Raw genomic sequence first — 21,588 nt, forward strand, 5'->3', positions numbered from 1 at the left:
GCAATAACTGACATTTCAAAGTATAAATGCCTCTAATCATGCTGAAAGAAGATAAAAACAATCTTTCTCTTTAGAAATCCAAATAAGTGCAGGAAAATTATTTTTGTTTGTTTTATTCTTATATATGAGTGTTTTCCCTCAAGCATACAAAGCATAATACCTCTCTAATTACAGCACTGGAACAATCAGGAACAATTAACTTTACTTGCTTCTCCTACTGTATTACTTAATTTTTACCTATTACTTAGAAAATACTGAAATTTCAACCTCTAAAGTGATTGCATGCGATTGTGTAGCAGTGGGAATGGTTTTGTTGACCACAGCCCTACACTTCACAGTGAGTTTTCTCTCTAGGAGGCGAATTGCACAATACCAGTTCATCTGCAGGAGCAGGAAAACGTTACCCACCTTCTTTCATTAGCTCCTCATTTTTTAAAATGCTTTACAAATTTTCTGTGTTGTTCACAAACTCCAAACCAAATTCCACACTAACAGGTAAAACTTAGATGTCTTGATTTTCATGACAAAAACTTGCAAATTCTTCTATTCAGCTCTATCTCATCACAGAATCACAGAATGTAACTCTGTAGTATTTTTAAAAATATCATTTTCAAACCATCATGGGCCAACTTAGATAATAATTGAAAACCAGCTGATACTTTTTCTTTTAAATACTTCTACATTTTCCATTATCTGTAATTAAAAACATGTTCATTGTACGCCCCATATTTGCATAACAAAATATTTTTCACCATGTTAACTTTTCATTAATCCTAGCATTTTCATGCCATAGAGTCCCTTCAAGTCCAAGTTTCTTGTAATTTATCTCACGCTTTTATCTCAGCATCTAGTCTTAATATGAGGTCTAGTAATGAACCACATGCTTTAGTGTGTTAAATGCTTGCATATTAAGTATACTTGCATATTATGCAAAAAACTGTGATCTCTGTTGAAGACAGTAAAGCTAATAGTCCTGGTAAATGTGTAGATATAACACATTCTAGAAAAGGTCTGAATTGGATCTGAAGCAAGAGGGTTTGAATATATCTGATTGCGAGAACCTTTATATTTTATTCTCTTCCTTAGTCAGTTAATCTATGATTTGAAAACTCAATCATACATTTAGGGCAGTGAAGGTGTCCTAATGGCTTTAGTACTGTTTTGGAATTTAAGTAAAGTACAGTTAAAATCAAGCGTGCTTTCTTTTATATATTACCACATCATCATTTCATTATTATTTTTGCCTCTTAAATCTACTAACTGCATTATTACTATGTGGGTTATAGTGAATGAATTTTTATTTTCTCTACGATAATATTTATCAGCTATTGTAATTAGTTGCAGAATAACTAGCAAATAACTTGCCATCATATGCTTATGGATGAAACGTTCCTTAAAAACGAAACACTGGACCAGTCTTGTACTCAGTGATATGATGACTGAATGGTATTTGAAAAATAGTGGCAATACACTTCCTAAGAGCTGCATGATCCAGTTTATGAGCTGATACTGCAGGATACACACTGGAAGGATGTGCTTCTGTGAGCAAGGGGCTCCCTGGAAGCCCTCAAGATTCTCCATCTGGTTTGGTTGATTTTGTACACTCTCTGATTACGCACTGGTCATTACTGGTCTTTAGCTCCTGCACACGTTTTCTACCACGTGCAAGTCTCTGTTCTGCTTCCCCTGCTTCATAGTCTGTGACGTTATCCAATACCCACCTTGTCTCAGTCAGTGCTTCCAACCTGTCTTTGGATTCCCTGTCTGCATAGAATATGACATTTCATCCTTCCTAGAAACCCTTCTCCTCAAGAAGCAGATCTCATGTTCTTTTGCACCACAGTATTGTCAGGGCTGATCTGGTAGTACTTGTTAGTACAGTAAATCATAAATTAAGTGAAGTAAATCGTACTCTACTGTATTGAATGTTTGCTTGCTCATTGATTTGCATCATTACAATGAACTCCAACATCATCAGACACATGGTGTGAACTGTGGAGTTGTCATATGCAAGTACAGGAGTTGGACTCGATGATTCTCGTGGGTCCCTTCCAACTCAGGACGTTCTATGAACACACTAAGTAATGTAAAGAGACTTAACAGCACCTGCTAAGAGAGGGGAACTGCGATGGGTCTGGCAGGAAGGAGGAAGGAAGAAACAGCAGCACCGCTCAGGAGACAGCAACTGGGCTCCAGAAGACAGGGGGCGGACGGTGACAGAAGAAAGCAAGCGGGATTTATTTGGCTGAGCTAAATAAATAGCTGCAGAGGGTTCCTACGAGAGGGCGGAAGCGGCGGCAGGCGGGGCCGGGGGTCACGCGGGGCCGCACCAACTGTCACCCGAGCGCCACCTGCTGCAGCCGCTGAACAGCCGCGCGCTTCCCCTGCGTGTCTGCAGGGCAAGAGTCCCCCGCGCAGCGTGTCCGCCAGTCAGGCCCGGGCAGGAGCGGCCTCGGACGCCACACAGGCCGGGGGAAGGCTGGCCGGCCGCCCGAGGGAGCATGGACACAGCTCCCGGGGCCTGTCAGGCTGCTCAGTGCGGCTCACCGCCCGCCACCCGCAGAGCAGCATGATCAAAACTTCCTTACGCGGCTGCGAGCCGTGCCCGATCTCATCCCGTGAGCGCTCGGCTGTTTCACACGACAGATTCACTATCTGAAGCCATTCCGGCCTGACGCTGCCGCCACACGCACCGGCGCTGTTCTCAGAACGGAGCGGGAGGCCGGACGGGGGTGGCCGGCTCGCGCCCGCGGCTCAACCCATCCGTGCGCGCAGCAGCGCACGCACCCCGGGCTGGGGACCAGGGGCACTCAGGCCGCGGCCACCACCGCCCCCCCGGCGGCGGGCAGCGCAGCCGCTCCCGTCCCGTGCTGTCCTGTCCCGCCGCCGCGTCACAGAATGTTAGGGGTTGGAAGGGACTTCGAAAGATCATGTAGTCCAATCCCCCCGCCGGAGCAGGAGCACCTAGATGAGGTTACACAGGAATGTGTCCAGGCGGGTTTTGAATGTCTCCAGAGAAGGAGACTCCACAACCTCCCTGGACAGCCTGGTCCAGTGCTCTGTCACCCTTACTGTGAAGAAGTTTCTTCTCAAATTTAAGTGGAACCTCCCGTGTTCCAGCGTGTAGCGGCGCCCCCCTCGGCGGCTGCAGGCGCAGCAACGGCCCAGCACGAGCCGCCGCTCCTCCCCGGGCGCGGGTGACTCGAGCGCGCCGCGCTCGGGGCTGGGGAGGAGCGCGCACGCGCGAGGGAGCGCAGCGGGCTCTGGGCGGCTGCGCGCGAGCGGGCGGCGGCCGTTGCCCCGCCCCGCCCCGCCGCGTGAGGAGGGCGCGCGCCTGGGCCGGGCGAGCGGGCGCGTGGTGTGTGCGCCGCGGCGCGATGTTCGTTGCGCGCAGCATCGCGGCGGATCACCGCGACCTCATCCACGATGTCTCCTTCGACTTCCACGGGCGGCGAATGGCGACCTGCTCCAGCGACCAGAGCGTCAAAGTGAGCGGGAGCCGCCGGGCCTGGCGCTGGGGGGTGTCGCGGCGGCTGCCGGCGGTAGCGCGGTACCGGCGGTGCGCGGCCTACGGGACTTGCCGGGCGAGCGGCGCGGAGCCGCCCCCGGCGCTCACCGGGGCGGCGGGGCCGGGCCTCCAAGCGGGAGCGGCCCGCACCTCTCTGCGTCGCTCCGCCCTGCCCCGCCGGGGAGTGAAGGGCCGCGTTCGGCGCCCGCGTCCCGCCGTCTCCCCGGGGAAGCTGCCGTGCGCGCGTTCCGCGGAGGGTCCCGCCTGCGGCCCGCGGGCGGTAGCGGCCGGGAGGCGGAGGCAGGACGCGTTCGCACATAGCGCACCTTGTTTGTATACGCGCATGTACACAAACGCATTTAAAAATACATCTTTTTCTGAGCCGTTGCTGCAGCTGGGAAAATATCCTTAAACTATTGTGGCTACGGAAGTGCTGCTTGTTGTGGTGGTTTGTTTTAAAATTATTTATTTATTAATTCAGCTGAAAATCTCTGTTTATTTAAGGGCACTAAGGGAAGAAGCCACAGTTTCGCAATGAAGTGCCAATAAGCAAAAGGCGGAGGTGTTCTGCGTGTGCTCTGGTAGATAAGGGAAGCTGTAAAATACTACAAACTTTTAATTCTACACTAAGAAGAAATAATAATAGTAAATGAAAAGTTAAGGACTTTTCCCATTTTTTGCAGATAGTAAGAAGGTGGACAAAATTCAGGAGTTAAGTGGTTGGATTTAAGAAATGTAATTTGCAGCGAGCAGTCATATATTTTGTTAGACCAGGTAAATGGTTGAGAAAATTGGTTTTCCATAGAAAACTATAAACAAATGAGCAGCCCCTTCTCCTTGACTACATATTAAAAAGCAAACAAAAAAAAAAAAAACCTGACGACAAAAAACATTCCCAAAAAGTAAGCCAAAACCACGTATTTGGTCTGGACTGACTACATAAAACTTGTAGCCTAAAAAGAGTGTTCTTAAGAGAAATGCCAAATCGTAGGTAGAACTCGGAAACTATGTACTTTAGCAAGGTAACATTCCTTTCCTATCATAGCAATATCTGTATGAGACTGTCTGAAGTATAACTTGAACCAGAGTGTTAGCACACTTATAAAACAGTGGTATATCTGGTGTAGGTCCCATTCTCACTAGATGGGGCTTGCAGAATAGCAGCCAGGAAGAAGTTAGAAAGTTTGGCAGCGATGGTAACAGCTACTAGAGGTACAGAATAACAAAAATGAGGTCACTTGCAATAAAGTTATGTAGTGAATGCAGGACAAACAAGGAGGGGATACCAGGCCTCTAGAGGTGTCTTTCATCTAATTAGATTAATTATTTCCTTCACAATTTTTCTGAAAAGCTCCCAAAGGTGTATGGGAAATCAAGAGAAGGGAAGGTTAAGTGACTTGTATATGGTTATGAACCAAGGCAGAAATATTACAAACAGAAACAAGATCTGCTTCCTCGCTAGCTGAACTTTCTTTTGTCTGTCCTGCTCTGTCTTTGGGGTGATTGCCAGGGGCCACATCTGAGCACCTGCTGTGGTGAGGACCTTGGGAGGCTCTACAGTGGTACTGGGCAGTGTACTCATGGAACAGAGTGAATGAAGTGTTGAGAACTGTAATAATTTGTATTCTACAACTGATTTATTGTTTAAACAATAGTGGATTTTGCAGGTGTATGCCTCTTCTCCCTACCCGTAGTAGGGATAATTTCAAGTTTGAGTGAAGTGCAGTTGTGTACTGAGCCAGATTGAGTTTTCCAGATGAAAATGTTTAGTGGTGTGTGCATATATATGTATATTAAAGTGGCTGTGGTTTTTAGTGCTGTGTAGTAAGCTTTATATACAGATTTTATGAAAGTATTTTGATTTCTTAATAGGTCTGGGACAAAAGTGAAAATGGGGATTGGCATTGCACTGCCAGCTGGAAGGTTTGTATTCATAAAAATTACACAGTTATAACCATAGTTTCTCCTTTATTTTTGAGGAAACATACTTAGCTTTTGCTGACTTGTAGAGCAGAAATATTTCAGTTGTTGTAGATCCTGTATTTCTTATGGTAAAGTACTTTTTTCCTGCTTTTATGAAATATCTCTAATGCCTCTCACTTAAAGCAGAGGCTAGTGAGCAGTCTTATATTACTAATTATGTTGGCAGACTTTGTTATCACTAAACATAGCAATAACAGGTTTTTAAGGAGTTGGAAAACTGTATCCTCATTTTTAATTGAATATTCCTTTTTGCATGTTGTAAGACTTAAAAAAGAAACAAAAAAGCGGTCCGTCTATTCAATATTACAACATCTGATCACTATTTATTTTTTTTCCAAAACCTTTCTGAGAACAGTATCATATAGAGACTCTCCCTCATCAGGATAATTAATGCATCCAGCTTCTGAATTGTCCTTAAAATTATATTCGATAGGAGCACAATACAATAATCCCTGTAAAAGGAAGTGCAAGTGAAACTTTTGAATCCCCCTCTAAAAAAAAGGTTGACTAGGTATGAAAGAGGAGTTTCATGTAAAGAAGATCATAAGTAGTGCTCCACATATGTTTTGGAAAAGTACAAGCAAGCTAGAAATGAGCATGGTAATGGCTGAAAATCGAAAATAAAGCTCTACTTTTTGTGTCAATGCAGAATGTTAGCTTGGAACTTATTGTTTAAAGAAATAATAAATAATGCCTTGAAATACACTTGTAATAATTACCTTTTAATCATTGACTAGTAGCAAATAAACTTTGCTTATAGGAATAAACAAAAAGTTGCTTTGTAACATTGAGCTTTATAAAAGAAGACAGGTTTCAAAGGAATAGTCTTATCACTTCCTAGAATTTACTTCTGCAGAAAGTCATGAAAATGTGTGATCGTTTGGACTAATACAATAAGGATGTTTCTCTATAGTGTTTTCCTGTTCTTTTGCAGACACATAGTGGATCTGTATGGCGTGTGACATGGGCCCATCCTGAATTTGGGCAGGTCTTGGCTTCCTGCTCTTTTGACAGAACAGCAGCTGTGTGGGAAGAAATAGTGGGAGAGTCAAATGATAAACTCCGAGGCCAGAGTCACTGGGTGAGACTTCAACATATTAATTACAGTTTCTGTATATTCTCGTATAAACAGATTCACTGTCTCATTGTTTTGTTTGCTTATCATAATGGGCTGAAGCTTTTAAGGTGTTTAAATTTCAGAATTGAACAGGAGACCGAGCATGAGAATTGTTCTGAATACCACGTTACTGGACATTCCTGGTTTTGCAACGTATTTTATATTCCTGAAACAGACAAAGCAACCTGTTTTCTTCTGTTAATATAAAGTGTTCCTGATTTTGCCTGTGTTTTGTTAATTTGTGGCACTATTCCAATATAGAGTAAGTATTTATAAAAGCATTTGGGGAAAACAGCTAAACGGCAACTTTCAGTGCAATTATTGTCAGTACAATTGGTGTTTCTTAATAAGATGTTCCCTGGCAAACAACTTGCAGACATGAATTCCCATCTACAGTAGAATTCAAGTTGTGGATATTTTCTTCTGTGACAGGAGCTCCTTCGAAACTGTCTCATTCAGGTCTTGGGGGGAAATGGTTTGCTCAGGAGTGGATTTTCTAGGCAGCATTTCATCAAGGGAATTTGAGATCTAAACAGATTATTTTGCAGATACTCTTCATGTGTAATCTTATATAACTTAGTAGAGTGTTCCTGCCTCTATTGTTTTTTGTTTTGAGTTACTAAAATATCTGCAGTTTTCTACTTTACTGAAGTTTTCTAATGTTAAGATACATAATTGGGTTCTCAGGACCTTTGGCACCCAGTGGGGTATGAAAGCTGACTTTCTTGTGCAGGTGGCAGTTGTGATGTGTCGTTTTCATCTCAAACTCATACAGACTTGGCAGGAGAGGAGATGACTTGAAAAACAACAGTTTACAATTTTTCTTTCACGCTAGCTAATCTTCCTGTCAAATGTCTGTTGTATTGACCCCATTCCCTTATCAGAAATGCGTATTGTTTTGATGTTTCTCTTGGAAAAATGCTTCATGGTAAACTTCAGCAGCCCAGAAATTAGAAAGCAGCGTTGCTAGGCACTGCAGTTAATATTGTCACCAGTAGGAAGGAAGAGGACAGTTTCAAACTGCCTGTGGCAAATACTGTTGTACTTAACTTTTGTTACTTTTTTTTTTTCCTGAAGAGCATACTCTAAACAACTCTTTTTTGTTATCAGTTCTGATACTAGTGTATCTCTCTTGATGCTTGAAATTGCATCAATGCAATGATCTGTCATTTCTCCAGTTCACTGGTGTGTGAAGCTTTGGTGGTGGTTTTTTGTTTGTTTAGTTCTTGATGGGAGAGTTAAGTGATCCTATGAAATGGTGTTGTCAGACTTCCATTAGCCTTCCTTAGGGAACACATTTTTAATGGAAATGTCTAGCATTTCCTTCAAGAATTTCTGCCTTTTCTTTGCAGGTGAAGAGGACCACTCTAGTAGACAGTAGGACATCTGTTACAGATGTGAAGTTTGCTCCCAAGCATATGGGTCTTATGTTAGCAACTTGTTCAGCAGATGGAGTTGTAAGGATATATGAAGCTCCAGATGTGATGAATCTCAGTCAGTGGTCACTGCAGCATGAAATCTCATGTAAGCTAAGCTGCAGTTGTATTTCTTGGAATCCTTCAAGGTATGTTATTAAAACTGTAGGTGTTGTTTTATGACTGTTTAAGCAGAATGTCCAAGGAGTGAGTTCTGAAATTTTGTAGAATAAATCGTAAAACATGCATGGAGAAGATTGATTGTACATTATGCAGATCTGAAAGAAAGTGGCTAACATTTCTTTTAATAAAACAAGTTTGGCAGAGCCAGAGAAGTGTTACAAAACGTCCTCCTGTGTTCTATGAGGGAATATTCCCAGCCTGATTATTTTAGCAAGTAATGACGTAAAGAGCTGTGGAGTTCTCTTTATTAATCCCACAAAACTTAACTGGGGTTTTCGTAAGGGAAAATTCCTGTCTGTTCTTTCCTTAAGAAAGGTGTTGAAATAGGTAATGATTTTCGCACATCTACCAAGAACACACACCCTTGCCAGTGCAACAGAGTGCTAGAAGCCACAAGAGTCTTGCTGGCAAAAATACAAAGCCTGAGAGTTGTTCTCAGAGTTTCTTACTCAGGGGCTCAATGATACACTTCACCTTCTTGAACAGGAAGGAACCAGGAGTTTGATAGTTGGGTTGTCCCCACCCAGGAGAACACATACAAGCAGAGGTTCTCCTCCTCTTCCCATCTCACATCCACCCCCAGCAATAACAGGAAGGGAAAAAACATTCAGGGCTGAATGGCATTAGATTCTCTTTGTCCAGAAACACTTCATGGCTTTTGCTATAGACATAGTGGTCTGTGTCCTGCTGATACAGTTATTTGTCTATTAATTATTAGTAGTCTGTAGTCCTGTTAATGCATGGAATGGGGTTAAAAGTTGATTTAGAAACTAGAACTCATCTACATGCAGCTTTTGTAATCTAGCCTCCAAAACCTGAATGAAATCCTATTAAATCAATAGTTAAAAGTACTGCAAACAGTGCAGACTCTGGCATGAAACTTGGGGCAAATACTTGACTGCAGATGCATACATAAAATCAATCCTGCTCTCAGGGAGCATCATCTTGAATTGGCAAATAACGTTCTCTGATGATTTCTCTTTAGTGGGTGTATAAAGTGGACTTTCAAAACAACAGAATGTAGATTGTATTGGTAACCGTGAATAGCACTTACTCCTGGTTCCTTGTGATACTTTCTTTTTACCTTGTGAAATTTTTTTTGTTATTGTTTTGTTTTCTTTATAGATAATGTGCCTGAAATGTAAAGAAAACTGGCTTGGTGTACTTCTGTGAAATAATTTGTATATATAACAGTACTTATTTTCACCTTTTAGTTCTCGAGCACATTCTCCAATGATAGCTGTAGGAAGTGATGACAACAGTCCAAATATACTGGCTAAGGTTCAAATTTATGAATATAACGAAAATACCAGGTATGCTAAATGACAGATATAACATTTGTGGAATCTTAAAGTAGTTTGTAATATATGGCCTTTTATTCCTGTCATTAGATGTCAAGTGGAGTAGTAAACGATAATATCTTAATTCTGTTTTGGAGCCATTGGATGGGAGAGGGAGAGTTCAGAATCATAACTGATGTTCACAGACATGATATTGATAATTTTGTTCCATCTCAGTGCAGAAATGCCAATGTTTGTACCAGCATTTTAGAGAGAGAATTGTTTCTGCTTCTACTAATTTATAAGCTTAATTTTGCACAAGGAATTAATAGGGCAAAGTTGAAATTTGTATTGTGTTGCACTAGGCACTGTTTTGTCCAAGGTGGCCTTAAAAATGCTTTTAAATGCATGTTTATAATGACATAAAGTGCTGTGAATTACTGGCATTCTGTAAAAATTCAGTTTATACAGCTTAAGTATTCAGAACCAGAAAAAGCCAGAAATTGTGTGCACAATCACTTTCAATTAAATGATGACAGAGAACCTGGGTTTCATTCAGGGTCATTGGTGTGGGAAAGGAGCCAAGGTGTGTTGTGGGTTTATGCCTGGCTTCAGACAATGTTCTTGGTGCATTAACAGTAGAGTTGTTGTAACTTACCTGGTGGTAAATAAAACAGTGGAATAGTGTTTATCATGCTGAGAAGGAGACAGATAGTGGTCTGCTTACAAAAGCACAGAAAATTTAGTAAGTTACTGAGATACAAATTCCCTTTGGATTTGTGAAGGGAAGAATTCTTTTATTTCTCTCTTTGAACTGTAGACAAAAATTTTCTTTGTACTGGAACCCTGCTTTGTTTTATGATTTAGCATAATGTTGTTAGTAGTTACTGTATCCAATATATTCAATTCTGAAGAAATCAGTTTGTAATTATTACTTATAATTAAATTTTATGTTAAGAAAACGTTTTTATTTTTGCAAGTTTCATCATGTGTACTAGCTCCTTTTTTCCCTGTTCCACTACATCTGGTTTATATAATTTGCATTACTTGCAATTTTGATGGTACTAAAGGTTAATTTTTTACACTGTACAGGAAATATGCAAAAGCAGAAGCTCTGATGACAGTCACAGATCCTGTACATGATATTGCATTTGCTCCAAATCTGGGAAGATCCTTCCACATCTTAGCTGTAGCAACCAAAGATGTACGAATTTTCACACTAAAACCTCTAAGGTGAGCTTAAAAGGAAGATAGTTTGGTACGATGTGGTACATGCTATGTAGTCTTTTTTTATCTGCAAAGCAAAAGTAGTAACTTTTGATGCATGCAGGATTCTTTTTTAGCAGGTTGATTTTTAAGATGACAAGATTGTGAGCAAGTGTGTAATTTTGTCTGAATACCTCTTAATATGCCTGAGTTAGGAACGATTGTTATGTAAACTTGAAAGATGTAGTCCTCTCTTCTTGGCATCGTGTTCAAGCCCAGACCTTTGAACAGTTGTGTGCAGAACTGTCACTTTTCTCTTAAACAGGAAAGAATTGACTTCATCTGGAGGATTAACAAAATTTGAAATTCATATTGTGGCACAGTTTGATAATCACAATTCCCAGGTGTGGCGAGTGAGCTGGAATATTACAGGCACAGTGCTTGCCTCCTCTGGTGATGATGGCTGTGTTAGGCTCTGGAAGGGTAAGGTCACCCACCTGAAATACATTAGCTTTGTAGTATGCTGAATATACTTGAGAAATTCTGCTAAAAATAATTTTGGAGTAAAAGTTCGTTTTAAATTGTGAAGGTTTTTATCGTTCTGTGTACATTTCAGAAAAATGAATTAACTTTCTGTGCTGGAACACTTGCATGATTTAGGCTGCTGTGAATAGTTGTTACTCTATGCTCAAACTGTTTCACCAGACTAGAGCTATGCAAAGTTTTCATTTTCAAAATTAACATATGTATTGCATTACTATCTTTGCTTGCTGCCAAAGCCAGAAAATCTACATTCAGTCACAGCATTCAGGCAAAGTGGCTTTTTCTTCTGTTTAAATTTCTAAAAGCAACAGCAACAAAAAAAATCTAATTCGTTTCTCAGTATTTTAGTAAAGGAAACTCATTCTGGCTGCTAAACAAAATTGAGTTTTGGATAGGGAGAGAATGTCAGACAGCTAAAGGGCCAGATCCTCAGCTATTTGGAATTTATGTCTTGGTATTGAACTTCAATTCTAATTTGCACCAGGTGCGTAGCAGTTGAAATATCATAGTTTTATCAAAAGCTGAGCTTCAGAAGAGAAACTAACAGGTTTTATATATCTATATTTGCAGCTAATTACATGGACAACTGGAAGTGTACTGGTATACTGAAAGGTAATGGGAGTCCAGTGAATGGTAGCTCTCAGCAGGGAATTTTTAATGCCTCCCTAGGTTCAGCCAATACAAGCCTACAGAATTCACTAAATGGATCATCTGCCAGCAGGTAGGTTAATTAGTAGAGAGACTGAAATTCAGTAAATAGTCTATTTTTTGGCTCTTCTTAATTTCTTTTAGCTTTCATGTTTGTTTTATATAGTAATTTTAAGTGCAGTGTCATTTATTGCATGAGTACTTCTATGAGCTCTTCCAGTTTTGCTCTGTCATGGTGTCTTATGCCAGTGTTAAGAGGAAAATGAACAAGGCTGTAAGCCGTAGTGATCATTCCGTATATATGAGCAATGTAAACAACTATTTTCACTTTGTTCTTTCACATTACTAAAAATAACTTTTCTGAAATAGTTTCAAACAAGGAGCAACTTTGTCATAGTGCTCTGTAACTGCCCTTTTGCTTTAGATGGATGTTTAAAAGTGAAGCAAAAATACCAGCAACAAATTCTGGTTTTCACTGGGATAATGTAGCAGAAAGGGAGGAAAAGATACTTCATCATGTATGGTTTCAAAAATTGTATACTAGAGTTAGTTTACTTGCATTTTTGCAGGCGTAACATCAATCAAATAAGTTTTGGGGGGTTTTTTTAGTCTTCCTCGTATGTCATTGTTATTGCAGATTAATTTGCTTTCTGTATTTTTTTTATTCTGTAATAATTGCTATTTAGTAGGTAAATTTATGTGCCTCTACTGAAAAACATTTTAATTTGTGCGCACCAAGATCTAGAAATACGCTGAGCCCTGAATTTGTACGGTGGAGCGTGTATAGTCAGCTTTACAGGATGTGTCCTGTGTAAGGACCAACTGTGGCCAAATTCCATAGTGGCAGCCTCAAAGTTTTGTGGCCACCTTTATTTTTTTCAAATGCCTTGGGATAGCTTCCATTAACTTCCATTACTTCCATTAATGTAGCTACTAATATGGTATTTTTTTTTCAGTTTAAAATGCTAATCTGTGAAGTACTATGACAGTTTGCTTTTGAAGAGTATCTTTTGCCCGCCCCCCCCTCCCCCCCTTTAGCAGTCAATCCTGGCAGGCAGTTCTGGCTTCCAGATCCCTTGCTGCCTTGCGCAAAGGGATTTTCCTCGCAAGATAAAAGGGAGAGCAAGAGGTGGTAATGGTCTCTAGTAAGAAAAGAGGCCAAAATGACACTGGTCATCTGGTCCCAGGGGGTACTTAGTGTAGCAAAAAATGCTAAAATGCAGTCCTGTCTTGGAAATGTGATACTGGAAGCTACAGAACTGTATTTGCTTGGGCCCCTATAGGGAGCTACAGGCCATTTTATACGTCTTTAGCATAGGGTGTAGTTTCACAGTCTCCTTATCTAAGACTATGCTGCTGCCAGCAAGAGCACCCTACCCTACCCCATTGGCTGTTCTCTCCCTGAAGTTGGTAGTAAGCCGTTGTGAGACTGAAATTTCCAACATTATTTTAGACTCACTCCATTGCTCTGTATTTTGAAAGTGGGTTTTATTTTTAATTATTCTTGGTGTAAAGTTGGAATTAACTTTTTGTTGCAGAATTAAGTCTATGGCTGTGGAATTTCAAAATATATGGTGTCTTGTCCTAGGACTGATCCTTACTATAATGGTGCACTTAAATACATGTTTTCTGTTGTAATCACATTGGCTTGAATTGTATAAGCACAGTTGCTAACTTTTTTTAGTGTATTAACACATATAATAAAGATGGATGTACTATATTTGACTAAAAGGGTATGCTACACAGAATTTATTTTGTCTGTGACTGTCCATGCTATGTTTCAGTGTCTATAACACTTAGATAAAGCACAGGCAGGTCTGTAAAATTTTGTTGAAGTGTGATGACCAAGCTGGATTTCTAATCAAAATAGTTTCAGAAGAGATGATGTAGATTGTTGGAAATTAAGTCAGTAGGGCTATATTGTTATGTTCATGTAATTGTGTGTCTAGATTTATGGTACAATTTCCATTCTCCATTTGTATTATGTCCTTTTTAACAGAAAGCAGAGCTGATACCAAGCTAACTGGAGTAACTGGTGTTTTGCTGCTTGTTGCATGCACACAGGAATGGAAAACGAACTCCTTTTTTCCCTCCCTAACGGCGTTTGACCTCTCCCAAGACACCAGCAGCCTGCTAACTACTAAATGCTATTCAAAAATCCTTTTTAAAACATGTTGTGTATGTTTTTTTGTACTAGCTCACACAGTTTGATACTGTTGGAACTCCTGGTAGAAAAATATTTGGAGAGGCTTCTTGTTTGGGAAAAAACCCACAAACAAACAACCCAAACCCCAAAACTTCCATCAAAACAGATTTTTTGAAAGCTTGTCAAATTAGAAGACTAGTTTATGAGTAAAAATGATAATTTTTGTCCTTGATTGGGATGGGGGGAGGGAAGTGACCATTAACATTTTCATTAAAATTGTTTCGATAACTAATTTGGTTTGCATTTCATAGTGTTCAGCATTTGAGATTCCTAAACATCACAAGTTTGTAACTGCTTTGTAATATAATATACAAAACTGTTAGTTTTAAAGGAATAAGAAAACTGTTTTGACAATTGTACAGATGGTAGCTTTTGAATAGTTTGGTATTGCTTCATTTATAACTTAGTATGACTTCAAATAAATGTTTTGTAAGTATTGTCATACTTTTTTCATCTTAAGAGAAGTACTTTTTCTGATATGTACTTGTACATTCCTATGGTAATAATTCCATGGAGTGACTAAAATTCTTTGAGCATAGTATCTTAAAAACAAACAGCCATACAAAGATTGAAACCAAAATGCAGCTTGCTGTGGATTGTCCCATAATTCCATTAATCACATAGTTGTTCATTTATCCAAGTCCACAGAACTTGTAAACAAGACAGAAAACATCTGTAGGTATTCAATATAGCTATATTAAAATGCATTAAGTATTACGGGTAAGTTCTAATGAAAACAGCAGAAAAATGACATGAAATGATATGATTCCAAGTCTTGCATTCACCTGGAATCTTAAATTTACTCTGAGGATTTTGCAGAAATATGTAAATACATACAAAAGCTGTATTTCACTGAAAGTAGTTTTCTCTGTAAATGTATATTATTAAATTTAAAGTATTGTAAAAACAATGATGTTTTTATGTCTATTCTAGAAGTGCTGTGAAGTTAATCTGAATTAGATGCATATGCAGAAAATGTACTTACGTAATATTTAATGTATATCTTGTGTCACAAATGAAGCGTTACTAAAAACTGTTGACAAATCACAGGAGTTCTGGGAGAACAAAAGCCTGTTAATAGCTGTGCTATATCCTTTTTGATTTCCAAAGCAATCTGTTCTTTTGTAAAAATGTATACTAGGATTATTATCACAGAATTCTTTTCTATGAATTTCAGTGGAAAAGACTGGATTATTTTCCTTTAAAGAGCAGTTTCCAAATTTGTCTTGTTTTGAATTAAAAGCCTTGATTTCTGCTATTATGTTCTATTGGTTTTGGCATGGATATACTAAAGCCTTTTTTTTTTTTTCTAGCATGTGTTTTCTCCCCTTTGGTTCTCCTTGTATTTACTACCTTTCTCTTTTTTCTTGTTTTGTTTTTGTTTTGTTTTGTTTTTTGTTTTGGTGTTTTGTTCCTTTCTTAATTGTTTCAGGTATTTCTTTCCCCCTCTGGATTCCCCACGGGCTGGATCGAGATGGTCCAGTCATGCCCAGCTCCTTCCTCCTCCTCCTCTGATAGAGCACTCTTGTGATGCTGACTCTGCCAACCTCCAGTATCCTCACCCTCGCAGACGATGTGTATCTCGGCCTCTTAATCTGTTACCTGAGAATGAAGGGGTTTAACATGTGGCTTTAAATAAACTCTGAAGGGCCTTATTCTGGCATTTGTGAATGCTTCCATTTCTGGCTACCTTTTGTATTTATTCTCTGATACAGAAGATTTTTAAAAAATTGGGGGCTTCATGCACATGCATGTTTTACAAAACAAAGTACACCATTTAGAACATGTTATTTATGTTTGTTTATCAAAGGAGCATTTTAATCTGTACCCTCTGAACTATGGCAACACATACAAACAGTATTAATCATGAGCTATTTACAGAGTAGCTGACTTCAGTGTGCCTGTCCCTTTTAATTTTTTTTCTTTTCTTTTTGGAATCAGTGTGGTCATGATTTTTTTTGTATATTGCACTGGCCAATGTGAAATATATTCTCAACATTAAACATACCTACAAGCAGTTGCTGAGTAACTAAAGGATGATATTGGATCAACTCCTAAAAGAAAGAAAACCATTCCTGTGTATACTGCAGCAAAATAGTTGGGAGTGTTTGGTTACTGAAGAATTTTGCATCTTGCTATATAAATATTTAAATTTTATAATTGTGGTTGACTAATAAACTTATTCTAAAAGGGCTGTATTAGTATGCTTTTTCTTGTACTAGCTGTGCCTTTTTTTTATTAACAGGCTTCTGATGAAGGAGCTGGTTTTGATTTAGGTGTCCATTCCGGTAGCCTGCCTTTTGTGAAGTCATGTGCCATTCTGGATGCTCTGTTGTGTATTACACTTTTCTGCCACAGGGTCTGCTCTAAGGTTTCACATGGGTGTGTTGAAGGTCTGCAGAGACTATCCATAAACTGGAGTTGGATTTCAAATGGTAACTCTTTCCCAGTGACTGAATGATTCACACAGGACATTTGGATCACAGAATTGACTGGGTTGGAAAAGACCTCAGAGATCATCGAGTCCAACCCTTGGTCCAACTCTAGTCCGTTTACTAGATCATGGCACTAAGTGCCATGTCCAATCTCAGTTTAAAAACCTCCAGGGACGGCGAGTCCACCACCTCCCTGGGCAGGCCATTCCAATGCCTGACCACTCTCTCTGTAAAGAATTTCTTTCTAATATCCAGCCTAAATTTCCCCTGGCAGAGTTTAAGCCCATGCCCCCTTGTCCTGTTGCTAACTGCCTGGGAGAAGAGACCAATCCCCACCTGGCTAGAACTTCCCTTCAGGTAGTTATAGAGAGTGATGAGGTCACCTCTAAGCCTCCTCTTCTCTAGACTAAACAACCCCAGCTCCCTCAGCCTCTCCCCATAGGTCTTATGTTCAAGTCCCTTCACCAGTCGTGTTGCTCTTCTCTGGACCCACTCCAGCACTTCAATGTCTTTCCTGAACCGAGGGGCCCAGAACTGAACACAATACTCCAGGTGTGGCCTCACCAATGCAGAGTACAGGGGGAGGATCACTTCCCTTGTCCTGCTGACCACGCTATTTTTGATACAGGACAGGATACCGTTGGCCTTCTTGGCCACCTGGGCACACTGATGGCTCATGTTGAGCTTCCTGTCAATTAGTACCCCCAGGTCCCTTTCTGTCTGACTGCTCTCCAGCCACTCTGCGCCCAGCCTGTAGCGCTGCAGGGGGTTGTTGTGACCAAAGTGCAGCACCCGGCACTTGGCCTTATTGAACTTCATGCCATTGGAATCAGCCCATTTTTCCAGTCTATCCAGATCCCTCTGCAGAGCCCTCCTGCCTTCCAGCAGGTTGACACTCCCTCCCAACTTGGTGTCATCAGCAAATTTGCTGATGATGGTCTCAGTCCCCTCATCTAAATCGTCAATAAAGATGTTAAACAGGACTGGACCCAACACTGACCCCTGGGGAACACCATTAGTGACTGGCCGCCAGCTAGATGCAGCCCCATTCACCAGCACTCTCTGGGCCCGGCCCTCCAGCCAGTTCTTAACCCAGCGTAGAGTACACTTGTCCAAGCCATGGGCTTACCAGCTTTTGCAGGAGTATATTATCGGAGACAGTGTCAAAGGCTTTGCTGAAGTCCAGATAGACCACATCCATGGCTTTCCCCTCATCCACCATGGGATGAAATAGTACTGACTGAAAAGCCTTTTTTGATGTGTTGGCACAGGGACATTGCTGTGGATTAGCATGCTGGCATTGACTGAGCTTTGGCTGGTGTGGTACAAAAGGGAGCAATTACTACCTGGCGGTGTTAGGTTTTAGCCTTACTGTACAGGGTGTAATTGCTGAATTTGTTTGGTAGATCTTGGCAGGGTGGAAGGACAAAGGTGGGCTCTGTGCAGCAGAAACCAGAAGTGTAATACTGTATTTGTATGCTTCAACATGGGCTTATGCTACTTCATGGACTAGACCAGTAGAATAAGGTAATGGAGAGGGCAACCTGCATTCTTCCAAATGGATATAAAGTACCCGTGAGTCTTACTTATTTTCTGAAAACTTTATTTACTCATATGCCATATTTTTACTCAGATATGCCACATTTGTTTCTTATCTCCGAGGAATCTAGTTTTAATAAAAAGCCATGAGAGCTAACAGTGGTGTCACAGACTGCTTGCTGTGTGTGGAGGTAGGCTGCTGCTATTTTTTAACCAGCAGGAACAGAACTGGGCGGGGGGGGAAAGGTTTAGTAAAAGCAGGTACTTAGACCTTTTTACCAAAATGTTATCTTTTTTGGAACCATGCCCTATTTTGTATGTTACACAATGGAAATGTTACATGATTAAAAAATAAGGTTTAAATGGGGGTAGGAAGTAGCAATATTTCTCTGTGGAAAAATGAGTCATTAAATAAAAACCACAACCCAATCTATTACACTGGGATTCATTCTGAAAACAGAAGAATGTATTTTTGAAGGTTTAAGCCACTTGCAGAATTTGTCTTAACCCTTTAAAAGGTCACTCCCTTCAATCCAGCAATTGATGTTCTTACTGCACTTCTTTTTGTACTGAGAAAAAAATTAGGGCTCCTTCCTAAGCAGCCATCAAGAAAAGGAAGGTGACAGTATCTAGATGTGCTGCTGTTTCCCTGTGCTAAGTTTGTACTGTGAGACCCTACAGTGTCTGTCACACGTGTCTCAGTTACTGCAGTTTAGCAAAAAGTAGTGTACAATATACTCAAAGATAATTCTTTACATACAACTGTCCTTGATAAATCAAATCTAAGGGAAAGATTCCTGCTTGCAGTTATTTTTTGTCTTTAAATTTGCTTCTGTTATTCTTTCGGAGCCCAAAATAACCGGTTATGGTAACAATGAAGTAAACGTCAACTTTTTGTAGCTTTTGATGCATTTGTTTATAGTAATGGTCATGTTATTTTCCTCTGTGCTGAGCATGTAGTAGTAGTATTAGATATCCTAATTCTAGTCATGCTTCTTACTAATGGAAACACGCTGTTATATTTTCACAGCAAAGAAGTCACATTTCCAATGGACTGGCCAAGTAGGTTGACTTCGACAAATGAACTCATGCTGGTTTTGTGGCCAATGCTTGCCTTGCCCCCCTGCCTGCCACTTTGCTTTGATGGCTGCACAAGACCTTTCACTCCATATCCTTGACTGTCCATCTCTACCTCCTCACACTCTGCTTCCCTCTTTATTCATCTCTCTCACTCCCGTGACGCGAGATTATGAACTATGCTTCTCTGCAGGATCTGGGTCCTTGAACATAAGCAGGCAGAACCCTAGGGAGGGAGGGAGATTACAGAAGGGTTTAGAAAGGGATGATTACAGGAGCTACTGTCAGTATTTTAAATCTACCACTTGGTAAGGCTGCTGTCTCTTTGTCTTTTCGCTGAAAGGAGATACGTGTTACCCAATATACTGTTTATCTGCTTGGAGCACATCTTAGCTTGAACTTCCAGGGCTGAGTTTTTGGGCTTCGTAGTAGCTAGGTGGTGGCTTTGGTTTCCTGTCATCGTTGGTTGCTTTGTTTTGAATATATTTGAACACAGTATAAAATCCTGCTGATGTTGAGTGTGTGATTTTTTCACTCTCATTCTAGCTTTTTTCCAATCTCCATACCAGGAATACAACTGTAGGAGCTGGAGTAACACTGAATTTGATTTAGATCTTTCAAAGCTGTCATATATGCACATACATGTATTCCTATGCACCTTGTGTAGAAACCACTGTCTGCCTTCTCTACTTGAATGTGACATTTATGCTTCAAAATTGAAATAAAATTATCCAGGTACTATATATAAGCTGCGCATTACTCAACCTCATCTGAGTGACTCACATAGCAACAATACGACAGAAAAAAAAAAAAAAACAAGTCAGGAATATAAACAACACCTGTCTCATAAATATAAAATATCACACCAGTAAATCCGACGAAAGCTTTTTCCTTTCCAGGCCGTTATGCCTTGTCCCGGGGCAGCAGGGCCAGACGTCACATCTCGGGGGAGGTCGCCGCTCTCCCCTGACGGACCCCGAGCTACTCATCGGTACCGAGGTCCGTAAGCAAATACCTCAAATAACCGGCTTCATCCCCCCCCCTACCGAGAAGCCACCCAGTCGGCCCCTGCGACCAACGATCCCGCCCCGTTCGCTCGGCGGCCGCCTAACGGACAGCGGGGCACGGCCCGGGGGGGCGGGGATGGGCGGTGCCGCGTGCCCCTCACCCAATCAGCATCCTTCTCTCACTCTCCCCCTTCAAACTTTTTCCCCTTTGCCCGTCCTACGTCGGCCAATCACCGGTTCCGGCTGGGGCTCGCCCATTGGCTGGGTGCGGGCGGCGGGGCGAAGCGCGCGCGCGGGCTGTGGAAAGTTGGGGGGGGCTGAGCGGCGGCGCTGCGCACGCGCCACCCGCCAAGGGGTTGTTCTGGCGTGTGTGTGTGGGGGGGCTCCTGGTGCCGTCGCTCGCCAGGTGAGTGGCCGGGGCCCGCCCGCCCTCTGGGGGGCGCTGCGCAGCCGAGTGGCCTGGGCGGGACGGGGCAAGGCAAGTTGGAGGGGGCGGCAGTTTGAAGTTTTGGCGGTTGGGCCGCGGTTCCTCCCGCTCCCCTCAGGCGAGTAGCGGCGGGGCGGGACGGGGAAGGGCGGGGGGGTCGGGTCGCTCGGTCTTGGCCGCGGCAGCCCCCTGGGGGGAGGGTGGGCCTATTTCCTCCCGTTTTGGGGGAAAGGGGTCGTTGGCTTCGAGCCGTTCCCCGTCCCGAGTGTCGGCGGCCGTTTCCCCCGGCGGGGCCATCGTGCCGCTCCCGGGCGGCGGCGGGTGAGGGATGGGGGGGTGGTGCCTGCACCGAGCGCTGAGGGGAGGAGGGCCCTGGCCTTCCGCGGGGAGGTCGGTAGCGGTCGGTGCTCTGCTGCCGGGTGGCGGCCCGAGGTGGTCGCGTCTCGGAGTCCCCAGCTCCCCAGGTGCTCGGCGCTGTGGAAATGGAGGGAGGCTGGCTGGGTGCAAGCGGCTTTGCTGGCTAAATATAGGCTGGCACGGGCTGCAGCGCCGGTGTTCTTCACTTGCAGCGAGTGCTCCTCCTTTTAGGAAGTCTTAGGAATGTTATAAAACTCCGTGGCCCCCAAAGGGCTTGAGGGGAGAGGACTGGAAGTAATTTTTATGCGTGTTTGTGTATAAGGTGGTGTGACTGCCAAAGAACATTAATTAGTGATCTGTGAGTAATGTGTTTTTGACAGCGTTACTGTGGCTTGTATAACTGTTTAACTTGCTCCTGCTTTCAGATGCTGCTGGACCAGGGCTGATCGTGTTGCCGAGCAGAGTGCTATTTTAAGCAGCTTGTGCAGGATGATGGAAGAGTTCAGAAATATTGCTGACGAAACATTTCCAAGCTTCTTGGGCTATTCACTGAATAGCACTTCAAGTGTTATTGAAAATGTTACTATTTCCTCAAACCCTGGCTTACCTGTTGCAGCCTCAACTGTTGCCAGGAGTAGAACAGGTTGGGACAACAGG

General features: G+C 42.1%; 2 protein-coding genes across 8 annotated transcripts in view; both read left to right on the plus strand.

The window, feature by feature from the left end:
- Window positions 1-3,270: 3,270 nt before the first annotated feature.
- SEH1L (SEH1 like nucleoporin) lies at window positions 3,271-16,283 on the plus strand. Of its 2 annotated transcripts, none has more exons than XM_082045098.1 (9): window positions 3,271-3,488; window positions 5,381-5,431; window positions 6,426-6,572; window positions 7,961-8,172; window positions 9,421-9,519; window positions 10,579-10,719; window positions 11,018-11,175; window positions 11,806-11,956; window positions 15,522-16,283. In XM_082045098.1, exons 1-9 carry the CDS (start codon window positions 3,378-3,380, stop codon window positions 15,709-15,711), a joined length of 1,260 nt encoding a protein of 419 aa, XP_081901224.1. In that variant the 5' UTR covers window positions 3,271-3,377; the 3' UTR covers window positions 15,712-16,283. The 2 variants fall into 2 exon arrangements, with proteins under 2 accessions (XP_081901224.1, XP_081901225.1); XM_082045099.1 differs by having other exon boundaries at window positions 13,883-15,752.
- A 4,162-nt stretch (window positions 16,284-20,445) lies between these two features.
- The window catches only part of CEP192 (centrosomal protein 192), a 67,432-nt gene continuing 66,289 nt past the window's right edge, over window positions 20,446-21,588 (plus strand). For 5 of the 6 annotated variants that reach the window (XM_082047079.1, XM_082047081.1, XM_082047082.1 and 2 more), the window contains exons 1-2: window positions 20,625-20,692; window positions 21,357-21,587. In XM_082047079.1, coding sequence (XP_081903205.1) covers window positions 21,421-21,587 — 167 coding nt within the window. In that variant the 5' untranslated portion in view covers window positions 20,625-20,692; window positions 21,357-21,420. Of the gene's footprint in view, window positions 20,554-20,624; window positions 20,693-21,356; window position 21,588 lie in introns of those variants that run through there. The other variant, XM_082047080.1, reaches the window with a different exon arrangement.

Source organism: Streptopelia decaocto (assembly GCF_964273445.1).
Source record: "Streptopelia decaocto genome assembly, chromosome: 2".
Lineage (NCBI taxonomy): Eukaryota > Metazoa > Chordata > Aves > Columbiformes > Columbidae > Streptopelia > Streptopelia decaocto.